The 23,068-nt window shown below is 39.3% G+C and overlaps 1 protein-coding gene across 1 annotated transcript in view; it reads left to right on the top strand.

The window, feature by feature from the left end:
* The window catches only part of Dnajc6 (DnaJ heat shock protein family (Hsp40) member C6), a 96,920-nt gene that overhangs the window by 44,796 nt on the left and 29,056 nt on the right, over positions 1-23,068 (top strand). The window contains 10 exon segments of the mRNA XM_047519719.1: positions 2,345-2,495; positions 3,596-3,645; positions 3,748-3,896; positions 12,274-12,396; positions 15,778-15,911; positions 16,891-17,088; positions 17,979-18,096; positions 19,457-19,536; positions 20,810-21,003; positions 21,096-21,176. Coding sequence (XP_047375675.1) covers positions 2,345-2,495; positions 3,596-3,645; positions 3,748-3,896; positions 12,274-12,396; positions 15,778-15,911; positions 16,891-17,088; positions 17,979-18,096; positions 19,457-19,536; positions 20,810-21,003; positions 21,096-21,176 — 1,278 coding nt within the window.

Raw genomic sequence — 23,068 nt, 5'->3', positions numbered from 1 at the left:
CTCTGCTCCTTCTCCGGACCAGCTGAAGCTAAACTATCTTTGCAGAATCTGTGCTTTCAGCACTTAGTAACTCCTTGGGGAAAGCAGAATACCCACTTAAAGGAATCAGTAGGGCAAAGAAAATGACATCCCTCTTCTCTCTTTTTGTGTCTTGGTTGGTGTGACAGAATTTGGGCATGAGGATTACAGATGGATTCTGGCAAGTTATTCTGGTTTCTTCGTCTTCCCAAGGTTCTAATGAGCAGAGCATATAGCCTTAGTGATGCTGAGAGTCTGATTTTTAGATAATCAAGGACATTTATATCTCTTAATAGGTTGTGGTCTTAGAATTCTGTTCCAGCATAAAACTAAGAGTCAGAGACATATGTAGACAACTTCGTGTCATCTCTTAGAACAACGATGCGTCAGGAGGATGTTCCGACTGAAGTGGGAATTTGGGGTGGAAATGGGGGAATTATAAATGTTTTTTGCTGCCCAGTCTTCACTGTATTTAAAATGAGAATGGTAGATTTTTGCATGGGGGTGTGTTTAAATAAAACTAATGTGCCCTATTTCATAGGGAGCGGTCTCATAATAATCTGTGGAGCTATGGTTTAGACCAGTTCCTGGCATTTTATCCAGGATGGTGAAGCAGAGGGGGTGGCAGAGGCTCAGGCCTCTTGGTAATGAGATTGTGTTAGTCTGACAGATGCAGTGATTTATGAGGGTGCTTGTTTTGGGGACATCTGCTGCCGAGTGGAGCCAGATGAAAGGAAAAGAGCTAGGAATAGGAGAGGGGCAGTTGTGTATAAGGCAGGTAAGGACCGTTCTGATGGCAGCTGTTAGGATCATGAGCTGATGTGGAGCTGTGGAAGAGTGGGAAACGGTTGATTAACCTGGGTTTCAAAATTGCACAGACCTGGGTTTGAATTGCTGGCTTTTACTTGTTAGTTGAGGTCTTAGCTGAGCCATATCCCTTCTTTGAGCCTCTGTTTCTTTGTAAAGTTTACTCTGTGAACTGTACCATCATAAAGGGCCATGCAGAGCTCCTGTTGCATAGGAGAGCTCAGGAAGCGTTGGATACTGCTGATGTTGGTCCCTGTAGCCATTCATTTGTTTATTCATCAGCATTCATTATTCTTCAGAATTTCTGATAGAGGCTCATTTTCAAAAAGAGGCCTAATGAAAACTTAGGTTTTAAAGGCTCTTGTGATTGAAGAACATGACAGTCAACATAGGTTTAGAGGTATATGTATGAACATCTAAATGGCATATGATAATTGAGTAAATACTTGAAGTATGATTTTAAAAATAGCTGCCTGGCCAGTAAACACAATAATTTCTTCATTAGTAATCAGGGAAGTCATAAAATACAGTAGTTCTCCCTTATCTGCTTATTGGGTACGTTCCAAGACCTGCAGTGGCTGCCTGAAACCATAGATAGTACTGAATCCTATCATGTCCAGGAATGCTGCTAAACACCCTGTGTGCAGGGAATACCCCCTCCCCTAACGGACAAAGACATATTTGGCCCCAACTATCAACGAAATGAGGTTGAGAAGCCTTGAACTAAAGCTAATCACAGGGGTCGGAAAGTATAATTTTATGAAGCTGCAAGCAAACAGAAGCTGAAATATTCAGCAGATAACAACCATGCCCACTATGTCCTCAGGCCTAAAGTTCTTATCAAGACCTTTCAGAAAATATTTTCATGATGTGTGTGAGCTATTGCTGTGAGGGACCGCGTTGGGCCTTCTAACAGTCACCCCACTAAAGGGCAGCAGAGGCTGGGGCTCTCTTAAGCTGCCTCTGCTCTTCCTCAGTGGTCTCTTTGGAGCAGCACTGCCCAAGTCATATAAGGCAGGCCACATAGGTAATTAAAATTTTTTAGTATCCACATTAAAAGAGTAAAAAGAAACAGGTGAAATTCATTGAAATAATATAATTTAATTCAATATAGCTAAAATACTATAACATGTAACAAATGTAAATATGGTAATGAGATATTTTGTTTACTTATTTTAAAACATAAGTAAAATTTGATGAAATTTGATGTTATTTTATACTTACAGCACTTCCCAGTTAGGGCCAGTTGTATTTCAGGTCCCAGTGACTTGTGGCTACGGTATTGGACAGTACAGCTTTTCAGGTTTCTGTGCCTGGGACCCAGTGAGGGACTTTCCTTGTTCTCTCTGAGGACCAGCAACATGGCGGAACTCAGTTGATAAGTTCTGAGAGTGGATATAACTTCTTGGAATCTCTGAACCAGACTCCCAAGGATGATGCGTGAATGTTGAGGAATGAAGAGGGATGGGTTTTCAGTGTAGTCTGTGCCATCACCTCCTTCTCTCTTTTTCCTTGGCAGGTGCCTCGTCTCCAGACATGGAGCCCAGCTATGGGGGAGGTCTTTTTGACATGGTGAAAGGAGGAGCGGGGAGGCTCTTTAGTAACCTAAAGGACAACTTGAAAGACACCCTCAAAGACACATCTTCTAGAGTTATACAATCTGTTGCCAGGTACGTGCCTTCCTCCTGGTTAAGCTACACTCCCCATGCTCATCTGGTTGCCTGCCAGCTGCCCTGCCAACTGCTTATTTTGTTCAAAGAATGTCTGTTTTGTCATATAATTGCATGGGAGCTGATCAACTGAGGACTGTCATTGAAGCCGTGAAGCTACAAGCACAGACTGGGAGGATTCAGCTCACTGGTGCATTAGGGTACAATGGTTGCCATTCCTGACTTTAGATGAGATCGGGAGCCTTCAGGGTGGTATGGTTGTAGACCCATTCCTGGTTTTAGAATCCTGGGTTCTAATGCACTATCTGTGCTTGTCAACCATGTGACCTAAGACAAGTTAATTAATTCTCTAAGCTCTACTTTTATACTCTGATAGGATTTGTGGTGTTGGGTGGATTGAGGATTAAAGGAGAAAATAAAAGCATATACACTCTGAAATAAGTAATACGTGCAGATTGTAATCAAAATAGAACTTTTATATCCCACTAGTTCTTTAGAATTTATTTAATGGCAGAAGTTTTCTACTCTTGTACTGTATTAAAATTCTTACAAAAATCATGTGAATTATGTTTTATTCTCAGGTATTAGGAAATTGTAGGTTTACTTTAAGTTATAGTATTGAGTTTTGAATCAGAAATTCAAATGCCAAGTCCAGTATATTAATCAGCATTTTAATATTGATTCAATAGTAAATTTACCCTTCTAATTCCCAACCAGGACCTTGGTAGGTCAAAAAAAAAAAAAAGTATCATTTGTGCTTTCTCAATCACTTCTTCCCCTACCCCTTAGCTGCTCATATTTAGAGGAGAAATTTCCATGTAGGCAGAGATGCTGGAACAATCCGTATAAATAAGCAGAAATTGTTCAAGAAGCAACATCCATGGGGCATTGGAATGCACTAATTGGAGTGGTTTATTTGTACCCCTGAGGATATGGACTGTCTTCTCTCAATGATGCTTTCTTATTAGTGAAGGGCTTGAGGGGAGTCAAAATATGCCTGCTGGACAGAAGTGTCCAAGTTCATGATGTTCAAGTGATAGAGAGAAATCTTGGCATATTTAGATCATTTTAATATGTACCCTTTCCTGTCTCACTTTTAGCTACACAAAGGGAGATTTAGACTTCACTTATGTTACCTCCAGAATTATTGGTAAGTTTCTCATGTTTTTAGCTGCTCTTTGGTTCAGCCACCAAATGCTACTCATTCCAGTAGCAGGCCGTGTAACCTGTTTTCTTTCTGTGTGACTTCTAGTGATGTCCTTTCCTCTGGACAATGTTGACATAGGATTCAGGAATCAGGTTGATGACATTCGGAGCTTTTTGGATTCCAGACATCTTGATCACTACACAGTCTACAATCTGTCACCCAAGTCTTACCGCACTGCCAAGTTTCACAGCAGGGTAAGGAATTTTAGCCCTAGGATTGCTTGCTGAAGACATCCCAGGCTGTTTTTTCTCTTAAGAGATGCCCTTAAAGCCTTTGACATTAACCATATGAAGAACTATAAACTCTGGCTACTGAATGTCAGATGTGTATTTTCATTATTACTGGTGTGTGTATACTGATCTGCCCATGAAATATTTATTAGGCTGTTATAAGATGTTCTGAAGATTTTCTTTAAGGAAATTTTTAGGAAAGTGTCTCTATCAATGAAATACTATCTAAATTGGGGTATCAATCACTTGGTGTTTGATGGGTTCTTAGAACGGTCACAAGGTTCAGTTTAGGGACTGAACTGCTGCTCAGGCAAGTTGGCTACCCTGATACTGTAACACTAATTAGGTCTTTGACCTTCCTACTTGGGCATCAAGATGAGGCAGTGTCAGGACTGGGATGTAGCGCAGTGGTAGAATGCTTGCCTAGCATGCTCAAAACCCTGGGTTGGATCCCAGCATCACACACACATGTATGCGCATGCACACACACACACACACACACACACACACACACACACAATGAGGCAGTGTGGCTAGATCAGTAATGATGAAAATACACTTCTGACATTCAGTAAAGATGCCACTTTCATAAGTAAAGGATAGCATATAAATAGTCCACACTATAGGTTTGGACTACTAATATTAATAAAAGTGAGAGTGGTAGCCAATACTTACAGAGCATTTACACTGCATTAAGAACTTTACATGCAATGTCATGTATAATTCATCAGTCCTTTGAGATAATTGAGTCACTGAGGTACAGAGAGAGAAGGTAACTTTCCCAAGTTCACACATCCCATATGTGACGTAAATCCTGTATTCTTAACAGTTACCCTGGGTTGACAGCAAAAAACTGGGATGTCCTTTTGAAGTTGCTCTTTGAATGGAGTTAGAGAAATATTCCTACTTTCTGGCTGGTTAAGGAACTCTGAGGACTGGTTTAAGTTTGAATCTGACATCAAGCCTGATATTTCTGGCCAGTGAATGCCAGATTTACTCATTAAAATAAGACTTCTTCTCTTTCAAGAACTTATTCAAACACTTTTAGTTAGCCTTTTGATATTATTGGTACTGCAACTTCATCCAGGTATTTTAATGAATTAGAAAGGGTTTTCTACACATGGACATTTAAGGAGCATAACTTGATTTCAGATGTGCAAAATGATAGGTGGCCATCAGTGTTGCGTACTGAGGATTTCGGACTACATGCTGGAGCACACTTTGTTCCAAATATCAACTGCCGTTGATAATCCTTGGGCCTCTGTTTGCACGTCTGTAGAGCACACAAGAAAACTGTCCTATATGCTAAGACCTCTTTCTGTACTAATATTTAATAAGATAGAGGAGAGTTTTGTTAAATAATTTTTTTCAGTGTGTCTTTAGAATAGTCTCAACATATAGTGTGCATCAGAATCACTTGGAGGGCTTGTAAAACACAAATTTCTGATTCGGTAGGACAAGGGTGGGGTGAAAATCCTCATTTCTGACAACTTCCTGGATGCTGCTGCTCTACCTGTTGCTATGGGGACCACTCTTTGACAAACACCAATGAAATCATTCTGAAGTGGTTAGATCTAAGTTACCATTTTATAATGGAGTTTTTAAGTGCAGCTCTTTTAAATCCACTGTACTAAACTCATCTTCTAACTTTATTCCATCTTTTATGTAATCCAGAGCAAGGGAATTAATATCAAACAAAAATGTAGGTAGACATTCTGTTTCTAACTTGATGTAAATCTTTTTAATTGATTTTTTTTTTTGATTTGGAGCCATCATTTTCATAATTGAAGGAAAGCGGATTGTCTTGCACAATATTTCATGGAAATTTTATTTGATTTTTAAAAGATTTGTGATAGTCTGGAAATTTTTCCCTCCAAATGTAAATAAAGATATAGTATCACTATAGAAGGACTCATACATTATGAAGATACCTGTTTGAATAATATTTATAAAAAGCTGTCTTCATAAACATATCTTTAAAGAAAAGCATCTATTAGTGTAGTCAAGATTTTGTGACTGCATTTAACAGTTTACTAAAGGAACCAGGAATAATGCATTGAGCATTTACCCTGGGCTGCTCTCACTTGTCCTAGAAGAGCAGGGAGTATGTTTATTTATTTGCTATCTAGAACAATGCCTGGCATGGCTAATAAATGTTTCTTAAAGGAACAAATATATCAAAAATCATTAAATACTGTAGATATAAAAGAAATATTGACTCTTGTCTTCAAGGGTCTTAAGGCCTGTTTGGAGAGAGAACCCAGATCTTGTTAAAGACAGATGCAAATATTTGCAAAACCTGCTGAGGGAGTTAAGTTCAGGGGGACAGAAGTGACAGCTGGACTGAAAGCATGACTAAGGCTGATATAGGTGAGAGGAAGAGGACCAATTCTTTTCTAGCAAATGGTAGAATGTGTCTTAGGAAGCTCTTCATGATCTGGCCTCTGCCTGTCTCTGTGACTTCAGGTTTTAATGTTCTTCATTGCCCCCAAGCCCCATGCTCCAACAAGGGATGCTCCAATGTACACACGCGCGCACACACACGCACACACACACACACACACCACTCACACACCCCTGCGCCCACACACACTATCTGTGCATGAGCTATGTCTTTCCTTAAAATGCCATCCATGTCACACCTCCACTTTCTTCTTCGTTAGCCTAACTTTGCTAAGGGAGTATTCTTCATATCACAGGCTTTTCCAGTTCTTTCTTCTAAACACATCTTGGGCCCTTCGCAATAGTCCCAGAACTTGACAGAATAGAACTGGACCCTCTGACCATTCTCCCTCAATGCTCAGTTGCATCTCAGGAAGAGTCCCAAAGCCTTAGTATTTTTATCTTAGCTCTGTTTTTGATTTGATCCTTATCTTTCCAAATCCCTAGCCCTTACTCCCCCCAGCATTAACATAGTGAATTGATTTGCATCCCATTTTTGCATTACTTAGAAAAGTTTTCTTGGTTCTTCTCCTCCAGTCTGCAAGGATTAGAACCATTTCTTCCTCTTCGTAGTTTAGTGGAGTGCTAGATCTGCAATTAAACTTTATTTTAATAAATGTAGATGGCAGAGGTTTCCATAAATAACCAGTGCTGGAAAAGATCTAATGTAGGGCTGGTTTTATTTGCAGACTCATGGAGTCTAGCTCTGTATGCATCATGTATCTCCGTGCCATTATATACCTCAGTCCATTTACACTGATTATGGGATTGTTTGCATATTTGGGGATGCAGGTGGTGGTGGCATAGAAGATTGTTTCCAGGAAGATTTTAATTTGCTGAGTGCTGAGGGTTGTCCTTCTGTATTTTAACTAATTTTATTCTTTGAAGTCACATGAATTGATGGGAATTTTATAAAATAATCACAAAGCAGTTTATTTATATTTGTATTTGAAACAGCATACAGCCAAATTGAAACAGAACTGTGTTTAGTCTCACTTTAGCAGAGAATTCAACTTAAAACAATGCATGGCAGATGATCCCACATTGAACATGAGGTTCTAGAACATCTATTCAGGATTGTAGAGGAGGTATTGAATGTCATTTTTTGACTCTTCATGGTCACTAGCCACCTTGAGGAGTTAAAAATACTTTTGCTGACAGTAAAGTCCTGGAGACCAATGAGCTACATCATCTAATTTAAACATTCTTAATCTGAGTTAAAAGGATGTACAGATCCACTGTGTATTTAGAATCACTGGGTTGTAGAACTTAAACCTCTGCTTCCACTTTTACAAACGTTATTGTTATAAAAGATATATAACATAAAGGGTATGATTTTAACCCTTTTGAGTATACAATTCAGTAGCATTAATTACATTCACTTTATTGTATAATCATCATCACTATCTTTATCAGACTTTAAAAATCATCCCCAACATAAACATTGTACTCACTCCCGCCCCCAATTTTGCTCTGGTTTCTGCACAAGTTTATAATTAAACCTCAGAACATCAAGAACTACCACCTACACATTTCTTGGCATTGCTATTGGTAATTAATGAAAAATTCTTGGTAATAAATGAGAAGTCTAACTGGGCCCTAAAGCTCTTAAGTTCTGAATAATGACATTCCACTGCCACCTGGACCCCCCTTTCTCCCTTTGCCCACCCAGGAAGGACAGTATGAGAAGGAGTGCTGCTAGTAGCTGGAATCCAGTAGCCCAGCTGGATCTTTTAGACTCTTCCTTCCTGTTGACTTTTTTCTAAACCACCAACTCTTGCATTTGATTTTTGGAAAATGTATTATTGACTTAGGTTTTATAAAGGACTCATGATTGGAAGTCTGTGTATCTTCCCCCTTTTCCTTTCAGAGCCCACTGAAGAGGTTCCTATAGCTCCTAATGGTTTGCGCTTTAGTTTGAGGTTGGGGAGGGGGTGGTTATAGAATCGTGATCTTACAATCCAAACCTCATCTCTCTCTCTCTGCCTCTATGCATTAGTGTCAGGACAGAAAATAATGATGTAGAAAACAGTACCTAGCTTGGGAGCTGGAGGACCAAGGAGCCCACAAGTTAGGCAGTCTTATATGAATTGAGCCTCTTGGCCTTGACAAAACACAGCCATCACTTGAAGCTGTCACCGCCCTTCAAATGCAAGATGGAATTCTTACTAATAATCAGATAGGCTAGGATAGTGGAGAGAACACAAATTTTAATAACTTTTTATTGAGATGAACTCATATAATAGACACAACTTTCAAACTTTAAAAATTGCCCTAGGTTCATATTTGAGCTGTTCCTCATTCTGGCAAGTCACTTCACCTGTGCTTGGACTATTTTCTCTTGTGTAGGATGAGTATGACAATGTGAGTAACTATCTCACGAGTACTCTTCAGTTTTTTTCTGTAGGTTTATTGTAAGAAATAAATTTGATTAGAAGTAACTGGCTTAGACTTAGCCTTCAGTAAGTGGTAACTATGATTAATATTATTAATAAATAATAAAATGCCATTAATGAGCAATTGACTAAAATACCCATTTTTCACAAAGGGTTGAGGTTCATAAAATGCTACACATGGTTTTTTAGTCTGATTCTCTGCTGCACCTTTTGCTTATGTGCTTAGTGAGCAGAATCCTGCTGCCTGGCTGTCTCATGCTGAGAGGCGATGGAGAGATGAAAATGGAATGGCACTCAGCCCCAGTGGTGTTTGGCCTCTTCCCACCGGGTGGTATTGTGGCAGCCTGGTAATCAACATGGTGTTCCTGATGCCCAGCAACTCCAGGAGGTGATCAGGGAGGCTGGAAACAGCACCAGGCGGTCACATAGCTGGTTATTCTGCTTATCACATGGATAATGAATCCAAGAGAGCTGCCAAAGTAACTTGCAGTGACTTAATTCCTTTAAAAAATTGCTTTTTATTTTCACTTATGTCTTCATGTTTGTCCTCCTTTAGACAGAGCACATGATTTTTTTAAAATTCTAATTATATGTTTGCCTAATGGTAAATAATCATGCATCAAGTAAATGTATAATTATGGAGTTCTTTAAATTAATATTATTTACTTGATTGATTTAATGATTCTGGAGCTATTAGCTCATTGTGCTAAAAACAATTTAGCCAACTTTTAGCCGAGACTCATTCCAGATATTGAAATTTGGTGTGAGACATATAGTTTTTAAAACCTTTAAAAATATCTGCTAGGACAACAAATTTCCTCTACTTTTACTCTGTTGTGATGTAAAAAATACAACAAATTTGATTTACCCGTTCCTTCCTCAAGGTATTGAATAGGTAGATCTTATTACAAAAAAAGAATGAGTGTTGAATGGGGTTCATCCCTTTATTCTTTTACTCATTCATTCACTCAGCCAGTAATTGCTGAGCATCAGCCATGAGAGCAACAGCACATGGATGCTGAGCTCTGAGGTTACAAAGATGAAGAAGCTGCGGTCTCTCTTCTTATGCAACTCAGTTGCTAGAGAGTGAGATAGGAATGAACAGTCAATACGATGCAACTTGACAACAAGCTAGCACTCTCTGTGTTCAGGTTGTGCTACTGAATTCTCACGACAATCCTTTAACGTTCACTTGCACTTCACAGTCAGGAGTATTGAAGCTTGAAGAAGTTAATGCAGGTAATAACTGATGAATCCAGGCAAAAACCTAACCTGTGGTCTTAACCGTGACACTCTATGGATAAAAGCTGTCAAAGATGAAAATAGACAAGGACGGAGGCACAAAGATGACCTTGATTTTTTAATTTAGTGTCATTTCCGTCCCTGGAGTATACCTCAAACGAGGAATATTTTTTGGGATTAAAGAATGGACCTGAATCATATTGACTGATTTTAAATGGATAAACCCAATACTGGATTGCCCTGGATTGTCTTGTAGCTATGTCAAACATTTCAGTACTTTGTTTCATAAACCATACCTGTAACACCAAAAAGTATAAAATAGATAATCTGGATGTTTCTCAATACAACCTACAATTATTTTATAGAAAAAATTTACAAATTAACTAAAAAGAATGGGCTTTCTTGGCAGCTTCAGAAAGGGAACCTCCATGTGTTGCTTTCCAAGGCATTACTGTGGAGGTCAAAATAATTTCCCATTTAAGGGGACTGGGGAGATAGCTCAGGTGGTAGAGTGCTTGCCTTGTAAGCACAAGGCCCTGGGTTCAATCCCCAGCACCCAAAAAAAAAAAAAAAATTCCCATTTATATTTTGATCAGTCAGTCTCTGGTTATCCAAAAAAAAAAAAAAAAAAAGAACCCAAAAAACCAAAAGTCTCCTTCCCCTTTCCCACTGTCAAGCATGATAATGGTGACATTGGGTTTTCTTAGGCCAGTGGTATCAGTATTGCAGAGTACCTTCTAGTGAAACCACTCATATAGAGCCTATTCTTTCTCCAGAATTCTATCTCAGGAAATGACACTTGCTTCTTTCCTTCTGTCTGGTCATTCAAGCCAGAAACATAATCATTATCCTTCACTTTTCCTACCTGTCCTTTTAAGTACACCCTCTACATGCCCATTTTACTACCATGTAATCAGTCCCTGAGGTCTGGGTACAGGTATTCCACTTTCTTTCTTTTTCCTGAGCCTTTGTGTTTGCACCCCACTGCTGCTAGGCTGGCTTAAGCCACCATCATCCCTTGTTTCATCTCCTCACCGTCCTCCCGATTGGCATCCCTGACTTTAGTCTCTTGTCTTCCACCTTCGTCTTCCGTGTTAATGCTGGAGAAGTCTTTGGAAAATGCTGATCTGAGTCACTTTCCTTCTTAAGTGTTCTCCCACCTTCTGAACAAGGCCTTGTATGGTCTGGCCCTTTGGTCTTCACTCTTGCCATACAGAGCTTCATTCATCCTTTTAAATGTAGCCCACTCTTCCTGACCGCAGAGCTTTGATTGGCAGTTGCTTGCTAAAATAATAATAATAATTACTAGCATTTATTGATCACTTTTTGTATGAGCTAAGTCCTGGAAATGCAATTCTGTGTAATACCCACAACCCTTAGACATAGGTAAGTAGCATGCACCATCTTTCATGAAGAAAGAAAGATTTAAAGAGGTTGTGAAGTTAGCCTAAGTCAAAGCTTCTTATTATTGTTTATTAGTTAAGTTAGTGATATCTAAACAATTGAGGCTTATCCTTAATACTTTAAAGCAAATTGTAATCTCTGCAGGTAGCCTGTCACAGCACAAGGATTAACATTGAGAAGACCTGAGCCATAGTGCATGTGTGGATCAGCATGTGTCCTTGAATAAAACAACCTCTGAGAGTCCAGTTTCTTACTTACCAAATGGAGATCAGAGTGTCTGTCTAATCTGATTATTGTACAGGTCATACCAAGTAGCATTCCTGGAACATAACTGATGCTTCATAACATGTTAAATGAATATGTGTGTTAAGAAAATGATACAAGAGATTCCTCATTCAAAGAGAAAAATAAGACCCGTGCATGGCTTCCCCTAGCTTGCTTTATAGCGTTTTCCATGTTTTCATGAGAGCTGAGGTAAAATTAGGGACAGTATGGGAGTTACAACATAATCCTACAGCGAAGCATCTGATAGGCAGGTAAAAACTTGATACTTAATAGAAATAAAATTCTATGTTACCTTAGAGAAATAGGGGAAAAAATCCAAAATGTAGCATAAATAGTCTTATTTAATTTAAAATGCATTTCCCATTGTGTTTCTATGTCTCTACAGAAACATTCTTTGATTTAAAAATTACTGCATTAAACACCTTTTCTTTCTGCGTTTAGACCCTGTTCCAACCCTTCCTGGCTATAGTAGAAGGAAATGTGGTTTTACTTTCAGAAGAAGTTTGATGTGACACCTGCTTATGGAGAGGAGGCACTGGGAGATTTCATTTCCTTTTGCTGTGTTTCTTTAGGTCTCAGAATGCAGTTGGCCCATTAGGCAGGCTCCCAGTCTGCACAACCTCTTTGCTGTGTGTCGGAATATGTATAACTGGCTGCTACAGAATCCCAAAAACGTCTGTGTTGTCCACTGCTTGGTGAGTACCCATGGTTGGTGGTTGTGGTTTGGTTTGGTCAGATATGGATGGTCCTGTCCAGAATGATGGATAGGTAACATTTGAGTTTAGTAGCTTTATTGAGCCCCTACTTAGAAGCTAGGCATTGTGAGGGATGGAAAAGTGAGAAAGAATGTATTATTTTTGGCTTAAAGATTACGTACTACTGGAAGAGGCAGATACATACACAACCCACATAATGTGGGAACTCTAAAATGTGCTAAGTATTCTAAAAGAGGTAGAAAGAAAAAGCTGTGGGCATAGGTAGTAATGTACTGAGTTTTGTATGAATAGAGTTGACATAAACATATTGTCATGTTTATTTTTTCTCACAATTTTTGTTTGAATAAAAATGGTAAGCCCCCTTTGTCTTATCTGATTATTGCACAGCTCAGACCAAAATGGTTAAATAGACTGTGTTGTAGAGCAGTTTCCATTGGGACTGATAATTTTCTGGGCATTGACTTTTTTTTTTTTTTAAGCGGTGCTGGGGATTTGAACCCAGGGCCTTTATGCTTGTGAGGCAAACACTCTACCAACTGAGCTATATCCCCAGCCCTGGGCATTGACTTCTTAAAATGCCTTTCTCTGACCCTTTCTCTCAGGCCTTTTACCTGTCCTGTAAAACTCAACTTGGGATGAAACCTTTCAGACTCTCCTAAGCATTTTCACAGTACGGACCCTCCCACTGTGTATGTCAATATCTTCTATGGCATCTGTTACACTGCACCATACTAAGCTGTTCTCCTGTCAGTTTTCCCACTAGACTATTAGCATCTCACAGGGAAGAACTATGTCTGTGTTACCTTTGTACCCCAGACATGCAAGATTTGAATAAGTGATTGAGAACAGGAACAAATGAACGCACAAATGGAGTTTGAGCATAGTACTGGAAGTAATTCATTTCTTCTAAAAAAGTCAGAGTATATATTTTTCACTGTGCTATTACTGGATGATGTCCCCCCTCCTTCTTGAGAAAGGGCTGACAATGATAATTAAGACAAAGCTGATAGATATTGAAGTAGTAAGAAAACCTCACAGTACTTAAAATTAATCTATTCTCAGGGTTTAAATTATATGATGGATTACTGAAAGTACTTGGAGAAGCAGTTCTGGATTCTCAGTGTGTTCTATAAAGAAACAGGAAGAAGACGTGTCAGGAAAGCCTTGAGAAGGGATTTCCCTCAAAGATGGAGAAGGCTGATACTGAAAATTATAGGCAGGTGATCCTTGATGGCCCTTCAGGAAAAAATTCTAATGAATCTTTTCTCAGATGATTTTTAAACTCTTAGAATAAAGGAGTCCACATGGGTTCATTATGAATGTAAACATCAAACCAACTGGACATTTTGCAACCAGGCTAATAGACTAGTTTGTTGAATTCCTGCATGTGATTCCCTAGTTTCTTACAGTTTAAGATGGAGAAATGTAGGCTAAGTTGATGTATATTTAGTTGGGTGGGTGCTGAATATTGCTTCCAAGGTAGGTGAACAGTAGATCAGCATTTTCATGGGGAAGATTTCATTAGGTTGTTATTTATTTATTTAGTTGTATTGGGCTTTAACCCAGGGGCACTTTACCTGAGTTACATCCCTAGCCCATTTTTTAAATTTTAATTTTGAGACAGGGTGTTCCTAAGTTGCTGAGGCTGGCTTTGAACTCCTCCTGCCTCAGCCTCCTGAGTCTTTGAGATTACAGGCTTATGTCACCATGCTTAGCATAGTTTGCTTTCCAGATTAACAAAATGATGAAGATGTGGAAATCAAGCTTATCCATTTTCTCAGAGTTGGGAGGGTCACATAATGGACCTGGATTAAAAAGTTCTTGTAGTTTAGTTGTTTATCAGAAACTAACAATATGAAATTAATATAGGATAAGTGAACAGCCCTGAATTCTGGTTCTAAAAGATGAAACATATTGTCTATTAGCTTACCAGATGATCTGAGAAAGAACAAGGGGTTTCGGTGGATATGAAGATCAACGGAGCTTATGTTGTGATTTAGCCTACATTTATTCTAGTTAATGTGCATGAAAACACAGTGTCCAGACTAAGGAAGGTGCTGTTTCCTCTCTAGTTCGTTCAGAACTCATTTCTTGCACTCTACCCTGGGCAGCACATTTTAGGCTGATGTTTTAAAACCTGAGTCTGTTCAGAAAAGTGCACTAAATGAAGGGGTCTCTGGAATGAAATTCCAAAGGATGAAGAGTCCAAGGGATTGGTTTTAATGTGGAAAATTGAAGTGTTCGTGGAGAGGGAGAGCACTGCAGACACATGACGGACAGTCACAGGGAGAAAGGAATAGGCTTGTTTTTTTTTTATCATGGAAGGAAGAATGAAGATCACCAAGTAGAGGCTGAGGAGAAATAGACTTTAACTCAACATATTCAGTATAAGGAAGCACTTTGTAAGCTGGAGTGAGCTCCTTCAGGTAGCAGTAGACTCCCTGTCACTTAAGAGTATTCTAGAAGATGCTGGGCCTAGAGTGTTAACAGCTCAGGCTGTTAAAGCAAAACCACCATAGACTGATTGATTTAATAGTAGAGATCCATTTTTCATGGTCCTAGAGGCTGGAAGTCAAAGATCAGCGTATCTGCAGTTCCAGTGTCTTCTCAGGGCTGGCTTCCTGGGTGGCAGATGACTGTCTTTTCCTTGTATCCTCACATGCCAAGAGCAAATAAAAAGGAGGCAGGGAGGACAGAAGGAGGGAGAAGGGAAGGGTGATGGAGAGAGGGTGTTTTGTTCTTAGGACACTAATCTCATTCTTGAGGTTTCCCCCCTGATGACCTATCCCCAAATCCCTGCTTTTTATACCATCCCATTGGAAATTAGCATTTCAACATGAGTTTTGGGAAGACACAGTCAGTTCATAACAGATTTGTTCCTATGTTGAATGAGGTTGTGTCAGTTGATATTTTAAATTTTATATTAACATTGTAGCACACTTGGATGAAATACATATATAACATATTCTATCAAGCAGCATTTGCCTAACCTGTGAGCTCTTTACTTCCAGTCCTAAACCATGAGCCTTCACTTGTGAGTTTTGATGCTACAATGAATGCTACTTTAAAGTCCAAAGCTACTTTAAGGGATTACATTATTTTGCATTAAATATAAGTGAGTCAAATTTATTTTGTTGGACTTCTTGTGTTAGTATAAAATGAGTTTTATCCTAAGAAAAAGTCTTTCCTACTGCTTTGTGATTGAGATAGCTGGAGTGAAGTTTCCTTTTCAAACCAACAGTTTTGAAGTGAAAGGCACCCCGTTAGGAGGATTTCTCCCCTCCTTGTCTCTTAATTGCAAGTGCAGCTTTTCTTGGATCTGATCATGTTCCTGATGACTTTATGCATCTTCTCTGACAGGATGGACGGGCGGCATCGTCAATTCTGGTTGGTGCTATGTTCATTTTCTGTAATCTCTACTCTAGTCCTGGCCCTGCTATTCGATTGCTGTATGCGAAGCGACCGGGAATCGGACTGTCACCATCCCACAGGAGGTACAGTAAGCGAGGTGCAGGATCCTAGCAAGCGTGGTCAGATTGCTACTGTGCACGGTTTGGAATCTGTCCTGTAGTCACTTTCCTAACTTCCTTCTAGTTTATCTGGCATTATTCTGAACTATGGAAACTATTGAATTGAATTAGGATATTGGATTTTCATGCACTTCCATAAGCCCCATATGAGTTTGTGATTTTAAAATTAGAAACTTTAAAGAATACTTATCTACTTCCTTCATTTTATAGGTGAGAGAACTGACTCTGATAGGTTGTAATTTGCCCCAGATCTAAAATATCTAATGGACACAGCCAGGACATTATCTCTGATCCCAAGCTCTCTCTGTTCCCAGTCCCTTTCTGTTTCATCATTTAGGTCTTTATTGAAATATAAGCAGTAACTGGTTATACTTATCAAATGATCCTCACAATTAATAAGAGGAAATGCAAAAATATAGAGAGAATGAGAAGTCTTAAATTTCGCTTTTTATTATGAGAGGAACAAGGAAGTGGATTATAAAGGATAATCTGAAAAGTGACTCAGAAAGGGAAACCCTTTTTAGATAACTATTTTCTTTTGTTTAATCATCATTTCTTACCTTTTTCTTATTTACATTGTATCTTCTTACTTTTTTGGATTATAAAAGTACTTCTGATGATAAAATTTTAACATTCAAAAATTACTCTTCAGCTGATAAAATTAATCTACTAAATGAAATAAGAATAGATGTATAAATATTAAGCTAGTGTAAAGCTCCCATAAGCTTTTGGATTTAATAAATACCCTGTTATCAGTTCTTTGGGGAAGTACAGTGAGGTCAGTGGATAAAATATTGTCTGCATTCTCTTTTGTTATTTAATGTTGCACAGATTAACAGGAAATTTTTATTGCAATTTTAAAATTTGCAAGGACAAACTTCATAGCAGAAATCATGTGCTTCTCTGGTGTGATGGGCCCCCTAACGGCAATCTTCTGTTTCAGATACCTGGGCTATATGTGTGACTTACTAGCGGACAAGCCCTATCGCCCTCACTTTAAGCCTCTCACGATCAAGTCCATCACTGTCAGTCCAATACCCTTTTTCAACAAACAGAGAAATGGATGTCGTCCTTACTGTGATGTACTGATTGGAGAAACCAAAATATATACAACCTGCACAGATTTGAACGAATGAAGTGAGTCTTTTTTTTTTTTCTTCACTTTGTGTGTACTGCTCAATTCCTGTGCAAAATGTATTGTGTTCTTCCTGCAGGATTATATCACTGTGAAATTGCTGTTTTAAAAAAAAAAATTCAGTGTCAATAGTGATCACAGACAAGCACATCTAAATGGAGGGAACCCATGGCTCCTTTTCACATCCGGTAGCATTATAGACTAAGGGACTAGCATGAGCTACATTAAGACAGTGTGGGGGGTGTGGAAGGACAGAGGACCTGGACATTTAAGAAGGAGATGTCCTTGATGGCAAATCAGGGATGAATGAAGTTTCTAGCTGAGCAACTGTATAAATGATGACATAATTAGAGAAGTTATAGAATCTATGATGAAAAGCAGATACCAGTGGGAGGTTGTTGAGGATGGGGTGGAGAGAAGGGAATGTGTGGTAACATAAAATGACATCAGTAGGGAATAGATGGAATTGGGAGATTAGTAGTCAAGACTCACAGACCAGACTATGGCATTTCTGTTTCTATACTGATCATGGTTGAATTTTTGTTCCTTTAATCTCTGCTTTTATTACTAGTTTAAGGTTAGGAAAAGGCAAATATACAAGGGATGATGCATTTGAGGAAAATAAGAGGTCAGCAAAGTAGGGATGGTCAGTTGTACTTTCTGGAAGTCCAGGTGAGATTGAGAGTACATCAGACCAGTGCCCTTCCATTGCAGAACCGGGTTTCCCTTAGTTGTCATGGGCTGCATTTCTGTTTTTGCTCAAGATAAGAAGCGGTTTCTAGGTCCAGGTCTGGGCAGACAGGTCCCTTGGCCAGGCCACAGAGCACTATGCCTGTGTCTGTGTGATCGTACCAGACTGGATACTTTTTTAATGTCTGTTTTGATTCTGTTTAAAGAGAATACCGGGTCCAAGATGGAAAAATCTTCATTCCCTTGAACATCACTGTGCAAGGAGATGTGGTTGTTTCCATGTATCACTTGAGGTCAACCATTGGGAGCCGGCTGCAGGCTAAGGTAAACTTTCTGGAAGAATCATGGCATTAGCCCATCTGAGTTTTTAATAGAAGTATTTTGAATCTTCTCCCCAAATCACTTTGGGTTTGAGTGACTTGTGGTTTTAGAATTTGAAAGAGCCTTTAAAGGTTGCTTATGTCCATCTTCCTCATTTTACAAGGGAGGATATTGAGACTTGGAGATATATGACTTGCCCAAGTCCTTGGTATGATGACCATGGCAGGAGGTGGTAGTCCTAGAACTTTTAGTAAACCATATTCTTTAGATACTGTGCCTTTCCACTAATGATGAAGGAGATTTCAACTAAGGATATGTAATTAAATAATTGTGGTTTTTTTCTGAAATTTTTTACTGAGATAAAGTTCACATTACATAAAAGCCACCCTTTACAAGTATATAATACAGTAATACAGTAGATTTTAGTATGTTCAAAAGGATGTGCAACCATCAGAATGATGTAATTCCAAAGTATTTTAATCACCCCTAAAAGAAACCCTGTACCCATTAGCCATCACTTCCCATTTCCTCTTTCTTATCTCCTGACTACCATCAATCTATTTTCTGTGTCTTTCGGTTTGCTTACCTTGGAAATTTCGTATAAATGGAATCATACCATATATGATGTCTTGTAGCTGCTTTTTTCACTTAGCATAATATTTTTGAGGTTTCTCCATGTAACAGCATGTATCAGTACTTCACTCCTTTGTATAGCCAAGTAATAATATTCCATTGTATGACTGTGCCACATTTTATTAATCTTTCCATCAATTGGTAGATATCTGGGTTACTGTCTGACTTTGGCTTTAAGAATGATGTTGCAAGTTATCATATTTGAATTAAACAAATTTTGCTAAGTTCATGTTGTGTTCCACCCATTGACTAGGTGTCTAGGATCAAAAAGAATAAGACCGTGTCCCTGCCTTTAAGAAGCACAGCCCAACAGGAAAATTCACACATGTACATATATCCATAATACCATATGGTAGTGGAGATGAGGTGCTGTAATAGGAACAGTTTGTTTAGTCAGTGGTAGCCCAGAGAGTTTCCAGAAGGGATATGCCTTTCAAGGTGGGCCTCAAAGGATGAGTTTATTAGGTTGGAGCAGGGCATCTTGAGAAGAAGGAATACGATGAGTGAAAAGCCTGGCAACATGCAAGAACATAGGATAGCAGTGGATGAGGACATGGCTTGCCCAGGCAGAGTTCTTGAAGGGGAGAATGGGGAGACATTTAATATTCATAGCAAACAAAGATGCAGATGTAGAAAGAGTTGAAGGTACATGGTTCCCCAAAATATAACGTTTCGATCACATTCCCCTTTCACTGATCAATTGTAATCTATTTCTCTTGGATATTTTCAGGTGACCAACACACAGATATTCCAGCTTCAGTTTCATTCTGGATTCATCCCTCTGGACACAACGGTATTAAAGTTCACCAAGTGAGTACTGCTTGGACAGAAAGCCTGTTTGCACAGGGTAGCTGTGCAGTGTTGAGCCTCTTCAGTGCCATGGTGTATTCCCCCAGAGTCCTGTGCTGCTAGATCATTGAGTGTAGCCCCACCACATAGAGAGGCTGGGTACGTTTGAAAACTTTCCATTGAATATGACTTATCCTGAGAAGTACAAATAGATCAAAGACTTCAAATAGGAAGGTTTAAAATTCCATGTGAAGGAATGTTCTAATCAGTTTTCCACCAATGTGACAAGTACCTGAGAGCAACAATTTAAAGGAGGAAAGAGTTATGTTAGCTCACAGTTTCAAAGTTTTTAGTTTGTGGTTGGTTGACTCCAAAGAAGAGTAAGGGTGTCAGAGAGGAAAACTGCTCAGTTGATGGCATCTAGGAAGCAGAAGAGAGTGAGAAAGAAATGGGATGGGGGGTGGGGAGAAAGGGGTCAGGGACAGGATATAGTCCCTAAGGTAAACAACCAAAGGCTCACTCCTTTCAACTCATACAGTCCACTTACATTATTAATCCACTGATGAGGTTAGAATTTTTGTGATCTGATCATTTCTCAATCTCCACCTCTGAACATTACTGCACTGAGGAACAAGTTTTTAATATGTAAGCTTTTGGGGGAAGTTCCAAACCCATACCATACAGGGAGTAAGAGTAAACAAAGAAGGAACAAAGTACTATTAGTTTGATCCTTTGTATCTGTGTATTTCCTTGTGTTTCCTTTGGGATTGGCAATTAAATCAGTGTATGGTATGATTGATGATCTATCAGAATAGATAACAGGCTCCAGCACTAAAGCAGGGCTCTGGAGAACCCCTCTGTACCAGACATTGGCCCTTAGTTGCGATTTCATAAGGTGGTTTGGGACCTTGGGATTGACCAAATAAGCGATAGGTGGGAGTTGCTGGGGCCAGGATAGGGACAGATATTCCAGGGTCAGAATGGCAACCACGGGCCTGTTTTAGTACCTGACTTGGCCATGCCAGTGCATCCTGGCTGGATATATCAGTTCTGTGTTCCAGAGTGCTCTTACGTTTGTAATCTCCATAGTTTTTGAATAGACATTATTCTCTTTTCTTGAGATGGGCAAACTGAGGCACAGAAAAGCAAAGTACTATATCTAGCTAATGATTGAGCCTTCTGCAGAAATGAGTTTCTAGTTAACCTGAAAGTCTACCTATGGTGGTTGCTGTGCTGAGCCTTATGCTGGTTTCATTGTTTTTCACTAGCCTTATTCTTTTAAATCCCTTTTTAGGCCTGAGTTAGATGCATGTGATGTACCAGAAAAATACCCTCAGCTATTTCAGGTGACGCTGGACGTAGAGCTACAGCCCCAGGACAAAGTGATAGACTTAACCCCACCATGGGAGCATTACTGCACAAAAGACGTCAACCCCAGCATCCTCTTCTCTTCTCACCAGGAGCATCAAGATACTCTGGCCTTAGGAGGTATTTATTTTTCATGCCAAAACCTTGTGTTATTTAGCACATTGCCCTACTCCCTGTGTTTCATCGGTGCTGCATGGCCTTTTGTCTTGCAGGACAGGCTCCAGTAGATATCCCTCCAGACAACCCCAGGAATTTGGGGCAAAGTGGTTTCTTTGCCTCTCTCTGTTGGCAAGGTACTTTTAAAGCATTTCTCTAACTTCGCATGGTTAGATGATTATGGTTCTTCTGTAGAGACACTTAGCCTTTCAAGCTGTCTAAATTAAAATAGCAATTAGAAGGTGTTCAGGCTCCTTCCCCCTTATTTTATACCCTTCCCCCTCACGCCTTTCTCAAATCAGGCGACTCCCCTACTTTCAACTTCATGGGTACTCTCAGACTGATGCCAAAGGCCCTTTTCAGCTGACTTCTACCTCCTCTGTGCTGTGTTCTTGGCCATGTCTTTCTTGGATTACTGGATAATTGTGGTATTTTCTAAGATCCCCCTTTAGGCTAACTGACAATATAAAGAAATTAGCAAAGGACTCTGTTTCCTGCCTTCAATTAAATATTCTAAAAATATAAAGTCAAGCATTTCCTCCAGAGTGCCCTAAGCACTAGCTGGGCAGAACTGAGCTTACTCTGGCACAGGGAAGGCAAACACCTTGCCTATATGTCTCTGTTACCTTTTTTTTTTTTTTTTTTTTTTTTTTTTTAAACACTCATTAGCGGAAGTCAGGGCTCCATCACTGTATTCTTTTTTCCCAAACCTGGAGATGTTTTCAGATCCTTCTCAACAAAGCACTTCAGACTGCTGCCATCAGTAACATTGGCATCCCAATCAACATAAATTGGCCATCCTCACTTAAGCGTTTGCTGAGACCAAGTGCAAGGTTTGGTTTAGAATTGAATAGTCAGGACTCTGTGTATGAAAGGGTGACAAATGGCTTTGCAGATGACCTAGTTAAAACTCTCTTGGTAGACTTTGCTCTGATGTGTGAATGTGAGTCAGTATCCCTTTAGATGTTTTCAGTGTTTGTTGAAGAAATTATCCATAGAATTCGTTTGAAGTGAAAGACTTACTTTCAGAATTTTCTTTTGAAAAAGGAAATGGAACCAAAATTTTCTCAAACTCGGATAAACCCAGTCAAATCCATACCGTAGACGGATTTTGCAACCCTTTCTTAGTTTTCTTACCTTGTATCTTCCTCACAGTAAGAACTTCAATAAAATTTCACTCTTACCTTTCCATTGCCAATTTAGTAAACTACAACTAAATTATAAATCAATTCTGTAGGCTCTGAAAGAGGTTTTAGCACCAATGCACAGTCTCTTATCTGAACTTCTCAGAGCCAGGTGTGTTTAGGAATGCATAAATTTTTTGCATTTTGAAAAGGTGATACAGTATACAAACTGTATATTTCTTAACATCCCCAGTGGCATCTCAGACCACAACTATAATTAAGCATGTTAATATTTCTTCAGTGAAACCTGTAAGAAATAACCCTAAGTGAGACAAAGGAAGACTAAATAATTTCATATCCATTCCAATCAGGTTTTTCTGCCAACTGAGTTTGTACCAGACTTAGGAAAGCCTTTCCCTTCTCATAGTTTTTTTCTGCATTTCAGAATTGGGGATTAGGGGTGTGGACTTGGACCTGATTCAGAATGTGAGCCTATCTAACATTATATAACAACCTTCTGTGGGAAGCTTATCTCAAGCAGGGCCTGGAAAGTCACTCATTATCTCTTTGTTCCTTCCCCAGAAGAGGCTTTTTGTTGAGGCCATTTTGAGCTCCTTTCAGCTTGGTGTAAGGACCATCAGAAGCAGAGTCATTCTGTTTACTCAGTAGGTGTGTGAGTCCCTTCTGCTTTGACCTGTGGAAGATAGTCCTTGCTTTTGTCTGCAGGCCACAGAGAGAAGTAAAAGTCAGTGAATGGTGTCCACAAAGGACTAGGAATTACTGTTCTACTCCCCTCCCCCGCAGAACACCAAGCATAGTACCTGGAAATTAATAACAGTGACAATAATAAAAATTTGACCTGGGTGTGGTGCTGCATGCCTGTAATCCCAGCTACTCAGCAGGCG

This window comes from Sciurus carolinensis, chromosome 1 (assembly GCF_902686445.1).
Source record: "Sciurus carolinensis chromosome 1, mSciCar1.2, whole genome shotgun sequence".
Lineage (NCBI taxonomy): Eukaryota > Metazoa > Chordata > Mammalia > Rodentia > Sciuridae > Sciurus > Sciurus carolinensis.
The sequence above is the reverse complement of the archived record's forward strand: the minus strand, read 5'-3'. Positions and strand labels throughout refer to the sequence as shown.